Source organism: Aotus nancymaae, unplaced genomic scaffold (assembly GCF_030222135.1).
Source record: "Aotus nancymaae isolate 86718 unplaced genomic scaffold, 86718_ANA_hifiasm-v0.15.2.pri h1tg000161l, whole genome shotgun sequence".
In the NCBI taxonomy this organism is placed as follows: domain Eukaryota; kingdom Metazoa; phylum Chordata; class Mammalia; order Primates; family Aotidae; genus Aotus; species Aotus nancymaae.
In genome coordinates this window covers 164,218-184,853 of record NW_026988576.1, presented here as the reverse complement: position 1 = coordinate 184,853, position 20,636 = coordinate 164,218, and the positions used below count along the sequence as shown (strand labels likewise).

General features: G+C 36.1%; 1 protein-coding gene across 1 annotated transcript in view; it reads left to right on the top strand.

The window, feature by feature from the left end:
• Positions 1-20,636, top strand: part of NALCN (sodium leak channel, non-selective) — a gene marked incomplete at its 3' end in the record, with an annotated part of 335,842 nt that overhangs the window by 150,995 nt on the left and 164,211 nt on the right. The window contains exon 12 of the mRNA XM_064371774.1: positions 14,760-14,927. Within this exon, the coding sequence (XP_064227844.1) occupies positions 14,760-14,927 (168 nt within the window). The remainder of the gene's footprint in view (positions 1-14,759; positions 14,928-20,636) is intronic.

Sequence of the window (20,636 nt, the reverse complement as noted above, 5' to 3'; positions counted from 1 at the left end):
TACACTTATTCCCAAACACATCAAATAGATACATTACATGAATGCAGCTTTTTACATGTCAATCATTCTTAACAAAGTAGCAAATCAATTAACTAGCTAACAGCAAACTCTTTGAAATCCTGGAAAATAAATAAATAAACTAGGTAGTGGTGATTTCATTCACTTAAACAACCAACTAGACCCCTTCCGTTTACTCTTGAACTTTTTTTTTTATTATCGCATTTTAGGTTTTGGGGTACATGTGAAAAACATGCAAGGTTGTTGCATAGGTGCATCCGTGGCAGTGTGATTTGCTGCCTTCCTCCCCTTCACCTATATATGGCATTTCTCCTCATGCTATCTCTCCCCAACTCCCCACCCCGCACTGTCCCCTCCACTACCCAACAACAGACCCCAGTGTATGTGCTCCCCTCCCTGTGTCCATGTGTTCCCATTGTTCAATACCCGTCTATGAGTGAGAATATGCGATGTTTGATTTTGTGTTCTTGTGTCAGTTTGCTGAGAATGATGGTTTCCAGGTTCATCCATGTCCCTACAAAAGACGCGAACTCATCGTTTTTGATGGCTGCATAATATTCCATGGTGTATATGTGCCACATTTTTCCTGTCCAGTCTATCATCGATGGGCATTTGGGTTGGTTCCAGGTCTTTGCTATTGTAAACTGTGCTGCAATGAACATTCGTGTGCATGTGTCCTTATAGTTGAACGATTTATAATCCTTTGGATATATACCCAGTAATGGGATTGCTGGGTTAAATGGAATTTCTATTTCTAGGTCCTTGAGGAATCGCCACACTGTCTTCCACAGTGGTTGAACTAATTTACACTCCCACCAACAGTGTAAAAGTGTTCCTATTTCTCCACATCCTCTCCAGCATCTGTTGTCTCCAGATTTTTTAATGATCGCCATTCTAACTGGCGTGAGATGGTATCTCAATGTAGTTTTGATTTGCATTTCTCTAATGACCAGTGATGATGAGCATTTTTTCATATGCTTGTTGGCCTCATGAATGTCTTCTTTTGAAAAGTATCTGTTCATATCCTTCGCCCATTTTTGAATGGGCTTGTTTGTTTTTTTCTAGTAAATCTGTTTTAGTTCGTTGTAAATTCTGGATATCAGCCCTTTGTCAGATGGCTAGGCTGCAAAAATTTTTTCCCATTCTGTTGGTTGCCAATTCACTCTATTGACTGTTTCTTTCGCCATGCAGAAGCTGTGGAGTTTGATTAGGTCCCAACTGTCTATTTTGGCTTTTGTTGCCAATATTTTTGGTGTTTTGGTCATAAAGTCCTTGCCTACGCCTATGTCCTGAATGGTTTTGCCTAGGTTTCCTTCTAGGGTTTTTATGGTGTTAGGTCTTATGTTTAAATCTTTAATCCATCTGGCGTCAATTTTAGTGTAAGGTGTCAGGAAGGGGGTCCAGTTTCTGCTTTCTGCATATGGCTAGCCGGTTTTCCCAACACCACTTATTAAACAGGGAATCCTTTCCCCATTGCTTGTTTTTATCAGGTTTGTCAAAGATCAGATGGTTGTAGATATGTTGTGTTGCCTCCGACGCCTCTGTTCTCTTCCATTGGTCTATATCTCTGTTTTGGTACCAGTACCATGCTGTTTTGATTACTGTAGCCTTGTAGTATAGTTTGATGTCCAGTAGTGTGATGCCTCCCACTTTGTTCTTTTTGCCTAGAATTGACTTGGCTATGCGGGCTCTCTTTTGGTTCCATATGAAGTTTAAGGTGGTTTTTTCCAGTTCTGTGAAGAAGGTCATTGGTAGCTTGATGGGGATAGCGTTGAATCTGTAAATTACTTTGGGCAGTATGGCCATTTTCACGATATTGATTCTTCCTAACCATGAACATGGAATGTTTTTCCATCTGTTTGTGTCCTCTCTTATTTCGTTGAGCAGTGGTTTGTAGTTCTCCTTGAAGAGGTCCTTTACGTTCCTTGTTAGTTGTATTCCTAGGTATTTTATTCTCTTTGTAGCAATTGTGAATGGCAGTTCATTCTTGATTTGGCTCTCTTTAAGTCTGTTATTGGTGTATAGGAATGCTTGTGATTTTTGCACATTGATTTTGTATCCTGAGACTTTGCTGAAGTTGCTTATCAGTTTCAGGAGATTTGGGGCTGAGATGATGGGGTCTTCTAGGTATACAACTATGTCGTCTGCAAATAGAGACAATTTGACTTCTTCCTTTCCTAATTGAATACCCTTTATTTCTTTTTCTTGCCTGATTGCTCTGGCTAGAACTTCCAGTACCATATTGAATAGGAGTGGTGAGAGAGGGCATCCTTGTCTAGTGCCAGATTTCAAAGGGAATGCTTCCAGTTTTTGCCCATTCAGTATGATATTGGCTGCTGGTTTGTCGTAAGTAGTTTTTATTATTTTGAGATACGTTCCGTCGATACCTAGTTTATTGAGAGATTTTAGCATAAAGGGCTGTTGAATTTTGTCGAAGGCCTTCTCTGCATCAATTGAGATAATCATGTGGTTTTTGTCTTTGGTTCTGTTTATGTGGTGAATTACATTTATAGACTTGCGTATATTGAACCAGCCTTGCATCCCTGGGATGAATCCTACTTGATCATGGTGGATAAGCTTTTTGATGTGCTGTTGTAATCGGCTTGCCAGTATTTTACTGAAGATTTTTGCATCTATGTTCATCATGGATATTGGCCTGTAGTTTTCTTTTCTTCTTGAGTCTCTGCCGGGTTTTGGTATCAGGATGATGTTGGTCTCATAAAATGATTTGGGAAGGATTCCCTCTTTTTGGATTATTTGGAATAGTTTCAGAAGGAATGGTCCCAGTTCCTCTTTGTATGTCTGGTAGAATTCGGCTGTGAACCCATCTGGACCTGGACTTTTCTTCGGTGTGGTTTTGTTCTTTGTTTTTTGTTTTTTTTGAGACAGTCCCACTTTATCACTCAGGCAGGAGTGCAGTGGTGCGATCTCGGCTCACTGCAACCTCTGTCTCCTGAGTGATTCTCTTACCTCAGCCTCCCAAGTAGCTGGGATAACAGGCACACCCAGTTAATTTTTGTATTTTTAGTGGAGATGAGGTTTTGCCATGTTCGTCAGGCTGTTCTCAAACTCCTGGTTTCAAGCAATCCGCCCATCTCAACCTCCCAGAGTGCTGGCATTACAGGCGTGAGCTACCACACCCAGCCATTCCACTCTGTTTTTGATTTTGGGTGTTTGACTTTCCCCAAGTATGTCTAGTTTTTATTCAAATTACATTGCCATTTCTCTTTGTATCAGAAACTTATACATGAGACAAAGTGATATGTTTCAAATGAGTGTGGATAAATCAATTTAATTAGACTTACTTTTTCATAATATATTCAATTTTTATGAAGTTTATAAAAATGTCTTGAGTTTAGGCCAGGGGTCAGCAAACTTTCTTGAAGACCCAGATAGTAAACATTTTGCCTTTTGTAGACCACCCTCTCTCTGTCCCAGCTACTCAACTCTGCAATTGTACAAAAGTGAGTGTGGTCTCAGAGTGGTTGTTTTCCAATAAAACTTTATTTACAAAAATGGATCTCGGGTATCAGAGAGCATGCCAACTAACATTCTTGTGTTAAATTCAAATATTTTAATATTGACAACAATGAAGCTACCATTTTTTAGATAGTCCATTATGTGCCAAGCACTTTAAAAGAATTTATTGTCTCGTTTAATTCTCAAAATAGCCATAATAACAGTGATTCAAGTTTATAGACTATAATGATGCAGTATTTAAGGGAATAGCATTATGTAATATTTTGAAAAGTTTATTTTAAAAATAGATCACAACAGGTCATGAGCTTTTAAAGAAGTAATTTTTTAAGTTTCTCATATTCCAGAATAAATTATTTAGAAAATCTAAAATAAACCACTTTATCCATTAGGAGCCAGCTCACAGTCTAAAAATCATCCTTTAAGAATAAATTAAGCTGCTTAGCCTCTGTTGTGAAGCTGGGGACTTGTTTTGTTACTTTGGATTAATTAACCTAAATTTAGAATTAGTCAAGAAACAGGAAAAAATTTACTTTTTTTCTAGCCTATGCATAAACAAAAAAAGGTAAAGTTTATTTTCCCTGTAAGAATTTCAATTTTTCATTTTGATCTAAGAGAATATATTATTATTGTTGCACGTAAAATCATATTTTATAATGATCATAATCACATATTAAAATATATATTCTTGTTTTCTTAAAGAATAAAATAGCAATATTTTTCTTCTTATTATATATGAATGTATGTGTATCCATTTAGGCTGTACATTTAACAAAATTTATCGCCACACTGCATTGTTTTGCACAGGGAATTAACAACTTTAACAAAATTCTTATTTTGAGAAATTCACCAACAGATGGGAGAGATACAACAAAGAAGGAGAGGTCCTACAGAGAGGCCCAAAGTTAGCTGTGTCACCTCCTAGCATTATCCCCAGCTATGTTCTCTGATTTCCTCTAGACCTATCTGAATGGGTAACTCAACCCTCTTCCTCCTCCTGGTGTTACATTTTAATGAGCACAGTAATGTTTTCTAATGAAGCTAGAGGAGAGAAAGAAGTCCCAGGACTCTGTGCTACATACCCCACAGTAAATTAACTAAAACTCTCTCTCTCTCTTTCTCTCTCTCTCTCTCTCTTTCTCTCTCTTTCCGCCTCCCCCACAACTCTGTCTATCCCTCCTAACCAGCCTACTCCCAGATCTCCCCAGCTTGTCATCAGCCAGACAGGCTCTTCTCTGCTACTGATGCACAGAAATTCCACTCCACCCTCAGACTTGCATCTTCACTTGCTCTTTGCTCAGCAAAACAAAAAGCTCTGCTCTTAAGAGGATCTTGATTCATCAGAAAAAAAAAAAGTATCATCTACTGTTACTTAAGCCCTCTTAGTCCCTCACAGAAAATATTTCTTTTAAATACATTCATAGTTTCTCTGCAAAGATTTCATGTGGATATAAAATTCTTCATCTCATTCCAATTATAAAGACAGAGCAGAGAGGAAGAAGGACCTAGTATCCTTTCTTATGTGGCAGTTGTGCTTGGTGATGGGGAATCAGAAGTAAATACAGTAAAAAAGACATGGCCATAAATATGTGACTATAGAGACTTCTTTCAACTCTTATGAGCTACAGTTCTGTGAGAATCTTAGGAGATTATCTGGATGAGTTTTATACCCAAAATTTGTAGCCATTACATGACTTACCAAATAAATTTTAGTGAATCTAAAAGAAGAAATTAAGAACAATTTCCAAGTCACTGTTTGTGTCAACACATCATATCTATATGAGCAGTTTCAGTTGTCAAAACTGTGTTTCCAATAGATCTAAAAAATCATTCTATATTGTGGTAGAGAACTAAAATATGTATAAAGTTGTCTTGTCAGAAGGAATGAGTCATAAACTGCCAAGGGGCTAGTTCATTGAGAGAAGTTACAGCTTGAGAGAATGTTGTTTCTAAAACAGATTATTGATGAAGCAAAAGGCGTTGAGACTAAATTAATTTTACATAAATAAGATTTGTGCAGGATTAGACTTATTTATGTCAGAAACCTATGATGTCAGAAGCAAGCATTAGCCTTTGGGTATTAATATAATTATTCTGCAGGATTCTTTTCCTATGGTTATTTATTGTTCCTTCTTTTTAAAATTTCTACCCTTTGAAAACCTATGACTTTCTTTACTTCCTTCTTAAATAGAAAATATTTCATAAATTCAACACATAGAGAAAATATTATAACCAATATTTGTGTGTCTATCACCCAGCATTTTAAAAAATTAATAGTTTTTCATGTTTGGGTAAGGTTTTTCATTCCAAAATAAAACATCATTAGTAGAGCAGAAGCTCCTGTGTACCATTTCTTGATCTCCTCCTTCTCCCTAATCTACAGAGAACTATATTCATCACATCAATGCATGTTTTACAATAGTGTGAAGTATTAATATGCCCCTTCTCTCTTTCACTCGTTATTAAGTTTGGGAAATTGATTCATGTCAATTTAAGCATGCATTTATTTGTTCTGCATATAATGGCACTAGGTATTTCAATTGCTTCCAATTTTTTGCTGTTGAAAACAATGCTTCAGTAAAAATTCTCATTTGAGTTTCTATGCCACATTTGGGAGATGTATTTCTAAACATATACATAGACTTAAAATTGTGAATTTGTCAGATATGTTCACTTTCAACTTTGCTAAATATTGCTAAATTGAACTTCAAAGTGCTTGTATCAGTTTACATTCCTACCAGGATATATGAGCAGCTCTACTTCATGCTAATTTTTTTATGTTCAGGATTTTTAATTTTCTTACAATATAATATAATCATTATAGTTTTAATATACATTTTCTTGGCTACCATAGAGATTTGATCTTTTTTTCATATTCTGTCAGTCCTGTATGTCCTCTTCCATAATTTTACCTGTTTAATCTGTATCCTAATTGATTTTTCACTTATCTGGTAACATGCAATGCAGACATCTCCCAGCCTTCGGCTTGTCTTTTAACTTTTATTTGCTGTCTTTTCTTCAATAGAAGTTATTAATTTTAACACTGTTAGATGTAGTCGTCTTTAATTATTGGTTCAGTGCTTTTTGTGTCTTATCTAAACCAGAGTCGTTAAAGACATTCTCTTATATTAAAGGCTAGAGTTTTAAAGTTGTGCTTTTTCAGTTTTAGATTCCAATACATTTGGAATGAGATAAGGACTTTAATTTTTTTCCCATATATAAACAATTGTCCTTCAAAAATTCATTGAAAATTCATTCTTTCCTCACTCCTGTAGCGCCGTTTCTGTCATATATCAGGTTTACACATGTGGACGATTATGTTTCTGGACACCTCTGTCTGTGTCTGTGTCTATACGTCAAAGCTTTAGCTGATAAGATGTTGTCATACGTGCTATCCTTTATAATAAACCTTGATCTCTATCAGGGCAAGCTCACTGAGGTTGATACTCTTCTTCATGTTTGTTTGATCTGTTCTTGGCCTTGCTATTCTTGCTGTACATTATGAAAATTTAATTCATTTTACTAATGAGATTTTAAGGACATCTTCATCCTTAAGTGATGTTAAGGACATCTCTATTCAGTTACTGTAACCTTCCTTAGTGTTTTCCAATAATGCTTTGTAATTTTCTCCAAAGGTCTTCCACATCTTTTATTAGATCCATGCCTACATATCCTACAGTTTCTTTTATGAATGAAATAATTTCAATTAAAACTATTGATATAGGAATAATATTAATTTTTGTCTATTGACCTCATTCATAGCCAGCAACTTTACTACCATTTGTTGTTTATGATTGGAATTTCTATGTAGATAATCATATCATCTGAAATTAAGTTTTCATCTTTCTTTGTATAATTATTATATCTCTGGTATTTTTCTTCTTTTATTGTCCTGGTGTGGGTCTCTAATAAAATGTTGAATAGAGGCAGTGATAGTGGATGAGCTGGGCGTGTTTCTATCTTTTGACATGAATGCTTATGATTTCATCATTAATGTTTGTAGGTTTTTATAGATGCCTTTTATCATGTTATTAAAGCTCACTTCTATTTCTAGATTGCCAAGAGCATTTCTCATGATGAATTAAGTACCCAATGTTCTTCTACATATATTGAGCTGACTATACAGACTTTCCTTTTTAGTTTCTTAGTGTATTATATTAGAATAATATATATTGATGCTAAAATTATTTTAGATTCCTGGGACACTTGATTTTGTAGCACTACTTTTAATAAACAAATCCAATATGCTGACATTGTAGTTAGGAATTTTTAATCATAAGGATAGTAGTTCTATGATTTTATTTTCTTTTACATTGCTAGTCTGATTTTGTTTGGGAAGTTATACTTCCTTTCACAAATGAAATAGACATATTTTCCTCCTTTTCTCTTCTGTGAAAGAGCAAATAAAGTCCCTCTGGAACACCACCTAGGCCTATTGTTTGCAGTGGGGTCCCTGGTAGAGAAAAGGAGAAGAGAGATCTTGATTAATGACTTATTTTATGGTTTGATTATTATGGTTTATCAATTTCATGGTTTATTGCTTGCTATTTATAGAGTTATTAATTTTAACTAATGTCTCCCGTTTCCATAGTCTTCTCAGGATTTTTATACTGTCTGCTGAAACTGAAGGTATCATCCTTTTTGCTGCCAATATTGTTTATTTATAACTTTCTTTTCATAGAAGTAAATGACTTCTGATACTAACTACCTGAAGTTACATCAAACTTCACACTACAAGGGCACGGTCCTCCACAAGACTGCCCTTACTTGAGATACCAACTGTAAGCCCAGGGGGTTCCAGGGCCTCCATGACATATGATCAACAGGCTAAAAACTCAGGGGTTTCCACTAGCCTTCTCAAGTTTGATAATTGCTAGAATGACTCATAGAAATCAGGAAAGTGCTATACTTCTGACTACCTTTTTATTAAAGCAAAAAGGATACATTTCAGAGCCCGCCAAAAGAAGAGATGCAGAGAGCAAGGTCTGGAAGGTCCTACATGTGGAACTTCCTGTTTCCTTTCTTCATGGAGTGAGGACACATCAGCCTCTCAGCACATGGATGTGAAACAATATTCAGAGAGAGAGTGCCAACAACCAGGGAAGCTCGCCTGAGCTTTGTGCTCAGGCTTCTGATTGGGTTTTCCTTAGGTAGGCATGATTGATGGAACTATTGGCCAGGTGTGCAAGGTTGGAGTTTCTGACATGGCCAGTGCTCATGAATCATCTCATTGCCATAAACGACCAAGGTCACCATAAATAACAAAGATACCTATCAATTGGCAAATTCCAAGGATGTAGAGGCTACTTCCCAGGAATCTGAGACAAAAGCCAATCAAATTCTTCATTTTTGGTTCAAAGAACCCGCTTTTAGTTTGGTTGATATTAACAGTTTCTAATGTATCTGAAATTATTGTTTCATTCCCAATATTTTGAACTATTAAGTCCCTTTATTTCTTTTTTTTAATTTCTCCTCTCACCTTTATTATTTTCTCCTTTTCATTTATCTCTTTGGTCATCTTAAACTTCTTTGAAAATTGTTTCTTACTGAGATTCTCTGGATGGAATATAAATCATTCTATTATAAAGATACATGCATACATATATATGTTCATTGCAGCACTATTCACAATAACAAAGACATGGAATCAACCCAAATGCTTATCAATGATAGACTGGATAAAGCAAATGTGGTTCACATATACCATGAAATACTATGCAGCAATCAAAAGGAATGAGATCATGTCGTTTGCAGGGACATGGATGGAGCTGGAAGCCATTACTCTCAGCAAACTAGCACAGGAACAGAAAACCAAACACCACATATTCTCATTTATAAGTGGGAGCTGAAAAATGAGAACACATGGACACAGGGAGAGGAACAACACACACTGGGGCCTTTAAGGGGGTGGGGGTAGGGAAAGCATCTGGATAAAAAGCTAACACGTGTGGGGCTTAATACCTAGGTGATAGGTTGATACGTGCAGCAAACCACCATGGTACACATTTACCTACGTAACAAACCTGCATCTTCTGCACTTGTATCCTGGAACTTAAAATTTAATTTAATTTAAAAATAAAATAAAATAACAACTACATGATTGTGAAAAAAATTGTTTGACAAAATTAATTTTATCAAGAGTAAATTAATATTCTAAACTTTAGAATTTTATTTTCTTTCTCATTGGATTTATTTATGCCTTTTAAAATCTTGGCATGCTGTCTCATTTGGCTTGGGAGATTTTGTTATTTCTCTCTCCCTCCCTCTCTGATCAATTCTTCTCTCTTAGTGATATTACAGTTGTCTTTACTTTGATCCTGGGGCCCCCTTATCCAGAGCCAGGTTTTTAAGTATCATTTGGAGGTTGCTGGCCCCTTGCTTTGGGTGATATTACAGTTGTCACCAGTCCATGAGAGATCTTGTTCTGCTTTTTCAGATAAGCCGATTATTTCTCCTCTTGCCTCTGGAGGCCTGCAGCTTCCTTCGAGGTCTTAGCCTTGGGTAACAGGTCTCACTGTTCTTTCCTTAGCAGGGAAGCCCAACCTAGTCCCTGTCTTTAAGCTTTGAAGTTTCTCATCTTTATCTAAGGTGCCTTAGTCTCCTCACCCTTTGGGTCCAACATTACTTGCTTCTTGACCTAGCATATGTTTCTGTTGCATTTCTGCTCAACAAAGAAGTTAACCTCATTTAGAAATCCTTACGGTTTTTTTCTTTGATAACAGTGTGTTTGAACCAGAAGGGGTTTCATAAATCATGAATTCATTTTGCCATCTTGCAGGGAGTCTTCTTTTCTAGAAAAGTGATTTCTGCATTCCTCTAAAGACATTTAGTTTTATGATATTTGTTAAAATGAAGAGTCATTTATTTTAGTCTCAACAAAATCTGCCACCCACGTATGAGTTCATTAATCACCAAGAAATGACCAAATTAAGACATAATCGATCTTGCTGTAGCAGCAGTCTTTGACATTATTGTTGAGTTTAATTTCATTTTCTAGGAAACTTCAAGTAAATAAGTTTCTTCTGACAATTACTTTTTGCAAGTGTTTCTAAAGGATTTGGACATTATCTTGTCAGGTAAAAATATAATACAATAATAACAATCTGCATTACTCAACCATCCATCTCAAAGTTTGCTCTTTACAGCATACTGATATACACTATAAACTAAGAGTAGGTGATTTACAGACAGATCCAGACTGATACAGGTAATCACTTTTTGGTGTTATTGAATCTGAATTTCATGTAAGAGAATGGGATTGCCTGAACTGAGTTTCTTGTGAGCTTTGTCCTGTAATCTTCCTTTGGATAAATACGCATTTTTTCTCATGATATCCATCATGTTTCTTTGAAATTAGGAAATAGAGACAGCAACACAAATATTAAATAACATATTTCAAATATCTTTCCACATATGAGCAATGTCTATCTCTACCATTTTATCCCACAGGCCTGCATGGCACAATCGGCTCTTTTATAATTAGTAACCTATAAATATTCATGCATTATTTATCGAGTTAAAATAAGCACAGCAATTTCCATTATTCCATTGATATTAAGAATGTCATTTTCATTCAGTTGTTTTTCTCCTTAGCTTCAGAAACTTGGAGGATCACCTTCTGATTTTACCTTCTAGCTTCACACATCCAATTGCTAGTCCTTTTGGGGGAAAAAAAAAAAGCATTTTAAATTGATTTCTCAAACTTTTTACTCTAAAAAATTATCTGCTGACCTGACAGCAAATATGATAGTGTTATTTTTAAGTAATAACCCCTTTCAGTTTTAAATCTGCATTTCATTATTGATCATTTTCTTGAGGACAAGAGAGTTCATTATAGTATATATTAAATGTTGTATATAGTATCACAAAAGGAAAAATATTAGAATATAAATAATAAAATATAATGTTAAAAAATTCATAGAGCCTGCGTTTATGAGATTAAACTCTGCTATTGTTACCGGGAGAGGGTCCTGACTGCAAGTGTGCAGGTTCTTGACGTTTTGAATAAAGAATTGGACAAAATGCACAGCAAAGGGAGGAAAGAACAAAGCAAGGAAAGCAGAGATTTACTGAAAGTGAAAGTACACTCCACAGTGTGGGAGCTGGCCGAGTAGTGACCCAAAGGCCTGGGATACAGAATCTTCTCAGGTCCAAATACCCCCTAGAGGTTTCCCATTGACCACTTGGTGTTCACTCCATGTAAATGAAGTGGTGGCATGCAATCCATCTGATTGGTTGCTGTCTGCAAACAATCAGAGGCTGAGGCGAAGTTACAAAGTTACACTCCTATGCAAGTGTCTGGTTGGGAAAAGCAACCAATCAGAGGTACTTTCAATTATCCATCTGCTAGGCGGGGGTTTGCTAAGGGAGTAGCACCTGGTCCTTTTGTTACTTATGCATGAAAAATTAGGGTTTTTCTTTCAGTTTAGTTCTAGGAAGTCAGCATGAAATGGCCTTATGTTCCCTGCCTCCAAACCCTATTCCCCTGCCTCATTATGGTGACGTGAAACCAGATATATCTGTTGGGCATGCATTCTCAACAGGAGACTTCTTAGAAGAGGTGATTAAAAAAAAATGGGAACCACTGCTTTGGGGTATTTGTAAAAAGAAAGAAATATTTATCTTCTTTTCTATGCATTGTTTCTAAGTTTTCTTAAAGTAATACAAAAAAATGAAAAGTTTATTATATTCTTACAAATTTTGTCTTAACTCTTAAAAAGTTAAGTTTTAACTTGTAGGTACTCACAAATGGTGGAATGCACTGCAGAATACGAAACAGAAGAAGGGTCCCAGTGAGGCCTTCTTGGTGCAGGGGCTGCAGACTGAGGGGGCCAAGGCAGTGGAGGGCTGCCAGGCTAAGAGTGACATATGCCTTGGATTTGCAGAAAGCCCCCAGATGGGACACTTGCTCAGGTGACTTTGGTGGGAGCCCTCCAGGCAACTAGGTTCTGCAGAGAGCCCAGTTGCCTTCTCCCTTTTAGATGGCTCCCAGCATGCCCCTGGTGAATTTCACCCTGTCCAGCTACCATCAAGTTAGAGTTTACTGAAATAATCTGGAGCTGCACATTGAGGAGTGGTTACTAGAGCTTGCCTCCTCTGCTTCTATTTTAGTTCTTCTGAATTATTATATTCCCCTGAATTTAAATCCTATACCAAACCCCATAACCTACACTGAAATAACTAGTGACCATTTAAACTTTTCCTAATCACCTTTAAATCCTAACATAGTTCTTCTCTATGGCAGGAAAACCCATACTTTCGAGTAAGTTAAGCTATTTTTATGTGCATTGTTTTTCAGTAAAGTGTTATCACTTTGGCGTTAATATTTCAGAAAGCTAGAGTGTTGACTTGTAAAAGTTAACAAACTATGTTCAAAGCAAGGCATTTGGTTTCAAGAGAATCTGGAATCAGGAAATCTAGTAGGAAAGTCAGTGAGAATATAGATATTTAAATATAATCACGTAATAGTTTGCTAAATCTTATAGTGCCTTTTAATGTCTTTCAAAAGAATATCATTTTCCCACAGAGAAAATCTTAATGCAAACAGATCCAGCTGCATATTTTACTATAAATTATGCTCATTTCAACAGTTTATTCCTTCTGTCCTTTTGATAGCAAATCCAGTTAGTAAAGTGATTAATTGTATTTATACATAATTAGACAATCTATTAGAATATCTTTCAGACATTTATTAGTAGTGCTCTTAAAGAAAAAACACTTTGAAATGGATCACCACTCTTTTTTTTTTTTTTTTTTTGGAATGAAAGTCTTAGTCCAAAAATACAGGCGAAGGGAGAGAAGATGTCATGGGTGCCTATTACTGCTTCCTGCTTCCTCTGCTAATGCAGCAACCAGGTCAGGTGTGTGGGTGAGACCTTCATTACACCTCAATTTCAGCTTTGCCTGAGATTCCCTAGTATCTATAGGAGAGAGAACAGTTTCAGGTCTTCCCTATATCATTGTAAGGTCAGAACTAAGAAGCCTGTGCTAGAGAGGAACTACCTCTGGCAGGACTTGCAGCAAAGTCTGAATCCTCTGATCCCCTGAGGCCGCTGCTCAGGGTAGACAGCATTTCATTTCCTGCAGAGGAGCTGGACCTGCCTGCCTGCTGCCTGTGGTCCAGCAGCAGTCCACAGAATCCTCAGTGGGCCAGGAAGGGAACCTCACTAGAGACTGAACTACTCCAGGCAGAGAAGAGAGTCAATAAATGACTCCACTAGTCCCTGGGAAATCCTGTATTTTTAAACTTGGTCAACTATTTGCTTATTTCTTTCCCCCATCATTAATGTGGCTTCAGATGTCCAGCAAAGGAGCTATGGCTTTTCAGGTATTTCGCCTCCATAAACTATGGTGCCCTCTACTACCCCTCATTTGCCATGGATTAAGATAGCATGAAAGACAAAGGACAATTACATCAAAAACATATATTCATGGGGAAGGAAAGAAAAGTTAATTCCCACACAAAGGGAGACCCAGAAACTAAGGATGAAACTCAGAGAATCAAAACAAATGTCTAGTATGGGAATTTCCCAAGCAGGTAGAATTGACAGGAGAGAGAATAGTTTGTTGTTGTTGTTGTTGTTTTAATGTCTCAAGGAAGAGTAAGTAGGGCACAAAATAAAATTTCTGTAGCTTCAACTAAAAATGTCCAAAAAATGAGTTTAAAAAGGACTTAGTCATTGAGAGCTAGTTTTTAATATGGGAGATGAAGTGCGGAAAAATAACTCAAAAAGTGGTAGAGATATAATAAGAAAGGCCAAGTAAAATACCCTACCACACAGGCATGAACAATAGGAGCACCTGAAGAAAAAAAGGGAACAGATAGAAGAAAAGTTAACATAAACAACAGAATAGAGCTTTCCTAAATGAAAGAAAACCATAAGTCTGCAGACCGAAAGAGCTCATTAAATCTTAGCGAGATTAAATGAAAATAGATTCTTACTCATGTCCTGGTGACCTTCCTTGGTTGCAAGCATAAAGAAAAACCCTCTTTCAGACTCTGAACAGGAATAAGTAACCTGAAAAAGTGAAATAAATGTATTGTGCAATGGATGACTCATCTACAATCTTGGAAAATAGAAGGTAGTGAATCCATATAAACAGAATACAGAGAACAGAACTGCAACTCAGAAATCTGTACACAAAGTATTCATCTGTCATTGTATATGATAGTGACAAAAATTCATGCACTGACAAATATAGGACATAATTTAGAATAAATTTTGGTTTTGAACTTCAATTTCAATGTTTCTTTGTTTCTCTAGGTGGCTTTTACAGTACTTTTTGATTTGGAAGCACTTCTGAAGATATGGTGTTTGGGATTTACTGGATATATTAGTTCATCTCTCCATAAATTCGAACTACTACTTGTAATTGGAACTACTCTTCATGTGTATCCAGATCTTTACCATTCACAATTCACGTACTTTCAGGTAATACATATAATGCTTATTTGTCTTTAGAAATTTTATTTCCAGAGTAAATACCTGTCATGTTATTTTAACAATCACATAGAATTATATATAATATATATATGGTAAGTATGAACTTGAGAAAAGCACAATGACATTTTAAATATTAGAAATAGTGCATTCACAAATTGTAACAACTGCTTTTTAAACTACTGAAAATTCACAGGAACGATGTAGATATTTTACTTACTTTTCCTAAATTAGCAGTATATGGATACACATGTTTTTACATATGGATAATGTATACCCATACTTACGTATCAAATTTTAAACTACATAAGATGGTGGCACAAACTTTAAAGAGCAGGAAACATTAATTTAATCCCAAGTGTTTATCTTCCTTGTCAATAAGCCTAGATGTTTGCTCAACAATGATTTACAATGAAAATATTAAAGGTTTATAAAACTTACCTTTACAGATTGTAAGCAGTCATACAGTATTATTTATAAATGCTTGTTACTTTCTTTGTGATGGTTAAATAATGTCACTTAAAATTCTTATTTAATTTATAATAATTGTATATCTTTTTTCAGTGTGGTATATTGAATCACATTGCTTTCTAATTATGCAATAAACAGTAATTATTAGTTACATTCCTTGTAATTATTGAATATAGCCACGTGCTCATTGTCGTGGTAAATACTTAGTCAAAATGATAAAATAGGTATGCATGGTATTCTAGTCAAAAACACCTCAAATATAGTTATTTTCCTGATTCAAACTTGGTCGTTTATATAACTTATCACATAAACACCTGAATGTGCATTGACTGTTTTATAAATAGATATTGTTAAATAGTTGGGAAATAAAGTGACAGTAGAATTTTAAAGAAGTAATTGTGAGAAACAGGACTCTAACCCTGTAGGAAACAGAACATGCATTGCAACTTCGTTGATTTTATTTATTAGTAATTCCAAAGTATTATTTTCAGAACAATATTCACTTTAGCTGCCAGATCACATGTAACTAGACACTTTTAGTACCTGGGGGAAAGGACATGCAAATATAATTCACAAAACGTAAAAAGCAAAACCCCCCACAAACCCAGGCAAAAAGCTGAGCCCTTGTAATCACAGCTAAGCATATTGAAACCACAGAGGGTTTTCATGGTTCAAGCGCTCACTTCCTTCAGCATCTGTGGATGTAAATCTCTCTTCATTTGCTGAGTTATATCCTGAAGCTTGGCTATCATAAGTGACACAGCTGGGGCAAGAGATATACATGTTTAAAATCCTTGATACAAAATGTGCTTTCCAAACATTCGTGTGATTATGTGCTCTTGTGCACTGCTATCTAGATTCACAAAGTGGTCATGGCCGTTGAGTGCCTACCTCAGGGCATCATTGCACATAATTATAGAGAATATGCTTTAGATTAAAACAAGATACCTTTTTTACAAAGCTATTGAAGTAACCCAATTAAGAAAATTGGTGTTGCCTATTTCAGCAAAGGTACAGTATAAAATATATTCAGGGCCTTAATATTGCTATAGTCTCGGACATAACATTTTTCAGTAAAAAGTTGGAAAAGATCAAAATTTTGTGTGCAAAATACTTATTATAGAATGGTTAATGAGAAAAAATGGAAACTATTTCAATAACATTTGAGGAATAGCTTAATAAACCATAACAGATTTTACCATAAAATTATACTTATGATGAGTTTTTTATAACTTAGAAATATGAGTTTTATTTAAATGATAAACAGTATATATTACATACATAACTACATATATGTATACATTTATTATGTATGTATGTAAAATACCTATAAAATGGAAAAAAATGAGTAGAGGGAAATCAACTTATTACAAATTATTAATCATCTCTAGTTTGCTACTCTGGTCATTATGTCTGATATTTTTTCCTACTAATCTGTTTTTTATAAAATATCTAAAATTAGCCTGTAAGACTGTAAGCATTTTATAGATAGACAGATAATTGATTGATTGATTGATTGGAAGTAAAATCATAGTGAAGTTTGCAATTTCGGATTATTCTGTGGTTCTGTTTAATTTATGTTAATGATTAAATGATTTTCATTTGTATCTCTCTATACATGGCCATATTTATCTTTTTCTAATGTATTAATAATGAAAAAAAATGATATCAATTAATTTGTGGCCAAAAAGTGAATCTCTTGAGAAACTTAGGTGTCACAAGGATTTTTGCAAATTTGAGTGTGGAGACTCCACTGTAACAGACAGAGTGTCTCTTTATATAAGGGCCCACATTGTTCTCCCCATTGGTCCTCACGCTTCTCATTTCAATCAACCATTCTTTACTGTGTTGGCAACAAGTCTCTCCTTAGACAATTTCATGTTTCTCACATTTATTTTATTTTTAACTTATTTATTATACTTTAAGTTCTGGGGTACATGTGCAGAACGTGCAGCTTTGTTACATAGGTATACACCTGCCATGGTGGTTTGCTGCATCCACCACCACGTCATCTACATAAAGTATTTCTCCTAATGCTATCCCTCCCCAATCCTCCTACCTGCTGCTATCCCTCCCCTAACCCCCCACCCCCAGCAGACTGTGGCGTGGGTATGTGATATTCCCCTCCCTGTGTCCATGTGTTCTCATTGTTCAACTCCCACTTATGAGTGAGAACATGCTGTGTCTGGTTTTCTGTTCCTGTGTTAGTTTGCTGAGAATGATGGTTTCCAGCTTTATCCATGTTCCTGCAAAGGACATGAACTCATCCTATTTTATGGCTGCATAGTATTCCCTGGTGTACATGTGCCACATTTTCTCCCATCAAAAAGTGGGTGAAAGATGTGAAAAGACACTTTCCAAAAGAAGACATTTATGCAGCCAACAAACATATGAAGAAAAGTTCATCATCACTGGTCATTAGAGAAATGCCAATCAAAACCACATTGAGATACCATTTCATGCCAGTTACAATGACGTGATTAAAAAATCAGGAGACAACAGATGCTAGAGAGGATTTGGAGAAATAGGAATGCTTTCTCACATTTAAATAAAGTAAAGTTTAGTACAAAGTGGCTTCCTTTTAAATATTAGTTATCTGTTAGACTAATTACTGATGTTGTTCATGTATTTATTCAAGTGATATTTACTGAGCTCCTACTCTGTGTCAGCCACTGTTCCAGATACTGAAGATGGAGCAGTGGGCAAAGCAGAAAGGGTTCCCATTTTATTAGGCTTAAATTCTAAAGGGAAAACAGTTCACAAAGAAGTACACAAAGGAATGTAGAGTACAAGTGCTGGAAATGTCTTAAGGAAGAAGTGTGCAGGGTAAAAAGAACAGAGATTGTGCATTAGGGTGCTATTTTAGATTAGTTGTTCATAAAAGCCCTCTCTGAAGAGGTGAGGTTTGTGCAGAAACTGAATGAAGTGAAGGAGCAAACCATAAGGCTATCCGAGGGGAAGCATTCCGGGTAGAGAGAATCACATTGCGCATGTCCTGAGGTGGGTGCATGATTGATGTGTTCAAGGAGTAGCACAAAGGCCAGGGAGGCTGAGCTGCAATGAATGCAGAGCAGCATGGGCCTATGGGAAATCATGAAGTCTTACAAAATGCTGTGGTTCTTACATACCTATATCATAACGATGATGTTGACTGGTGCTTCTTGTGAATTTTCTGTGTCAGGCACCTTGCTGAGTGCATTGTCTCATTTGATTTTCGTAACAATCCCTGAGATAAAGACTGTATGTGTAAACTGAAGTCTCCAGAAATCTGTTGACTTGCCCAAGACCACATACCTAGTAAGTGATGGAGCTGAAACTTCTTCCCAAGAACTTGAATTTCAGAGTTTATATTCCTAACTATGAGGTTTCTACAGCATCTCACTACAAATCAACAGTGATTTTTAAGAGGACTCAGAAATGTGACCAGGAAAATGTGTTTTGGAGACAACCACAAAATGTTCTGAAGAGCTTATCTTTGAGAGTATGGTTTACTTTGTGTCATATCTATAGGAACACAAAATCAAAAAGCTTCATAGGGTAGATAGAATGAAAGGCCTGCTGATCCCTGAATAAATGAAAAGGCACAATTAGACTCACTGATGAGGATTTTCCTTTCTAGGAATTCAGGTTTAACCCTTTGAAAATGCTGATCAAATCACCAATGTGGAAGTTGTATTAAATAGTTCCACTTTTTTCAAGCTAATGAAATATTAGTTCATTAAAATTGCACAGATGTGCATAGGCTGTTTTTATTAGAATTTGGGATGGGCTTCAAAATCAATCTTTCAGTTATGATTTTAATACAACTCAGGAATACTACTGAAATTTGAGCTCTGAGCTGGTAATTGATCCTGTAAACTTGTCTAGATTCAGCCATTTACAGTTAGGTACTAAATTATTTATGTCTGAGAATAGACAAATCTGATAAAAATGTGAAATCTTTCCAGATTATTATTCTGGATATTAATATAAATGTTAATACTTTAATAGTTTGCATGATAAAAGCTGTTTGCTTATTCTTTGTAAAGATTATCTGAGAGCAATTTGTTCTGATTTAGGAATGTGTGTTAAGAATTACAGCAGGATAAACTGGTAGCTTCACCCTGTAGTATGATGCTTAATCTGAGCAACATAATTTCCGACATGCGTTTTTTTCTTTACATATTGTGTTAAAAATTTCAAATTAGCATGAAGGAAATGGGCATTTCACAACTTTAGTCATTTTTTTCAATTGGTTTACTTATGTGCTATAAACCATATCATTTACATTCTGCAGACAATAGGAATGATGAGACTGACCATTGATATTTCCTATTAAATCAAAGTAAATGCAGTAAATGTGGTTTCAGGTATGGCAAAATTCAGAGGCTAATATGACATCATGGGGCTCAGTCTGTCTTCACCTGCCTTTTTTCTGTTGGTGTTTTCTTGTCATTCATTTTTTGCTTTTTTGAGAAGGAGTATCGCTCTGTGGCTCAAGCTGGAGTGCAGTGGCATGTTCTCAGCTCAGTGCAACCTCCACCTCCTGGGTTCAAGCGAGTCTCCTGCCCCAGCCTCCCAAATAGATGGTACTACAGGCGCATGCCACCACGCCCAGCCAATTTTTTGCATTTTTAGTAGAGACGGGGTTTCACCATGTTAGCCAGGATGATCTTGATCTCCTGACCTTGTGATCTGCCTGCCTTGGCCTCCCAAAGTGCTGGGATTACAGGCGTGAGCCACTGCACCCAGCCTGTTGGTGTCATTCTTAAGCTGGCTTTCTCCATGTGGAGGCAAAGGTGGCTCCCAGGAGCTTATGGTTTGCATGACTCTTATGGCAGGTGCCCATTGGGGATTAGAAAATAGAACATTTCTTATTAAAGGCATCCAGCAAAAGCCCTGAGGATGACTCAGATGATTGTGAATACTCTGGCCAGACCTGGATCATGAGGGGTGGGGAGTCCCTCTTGCACTTCTGCACTAACAGCGGGGTAGGAATGATTTGCCGAAGGAAAATCATGCAGAGTTGAAGAAGCTAGAGGCACTGGAAAGCCAGAGACAAACGTATGTTGTTTTACACATGTAAAAATTAAAATCTAGTTTTTAAAATGCATTTTCTGTTTCTTACTGTATTGCAAATACACTATTCATCTTTCACAGACAACTCAATCTGTTACTGACATCAAATAATCTTGGACGATCATTGTATAAACTATATTTCATTTACGCCAAGAATGCAATTTTCTTATG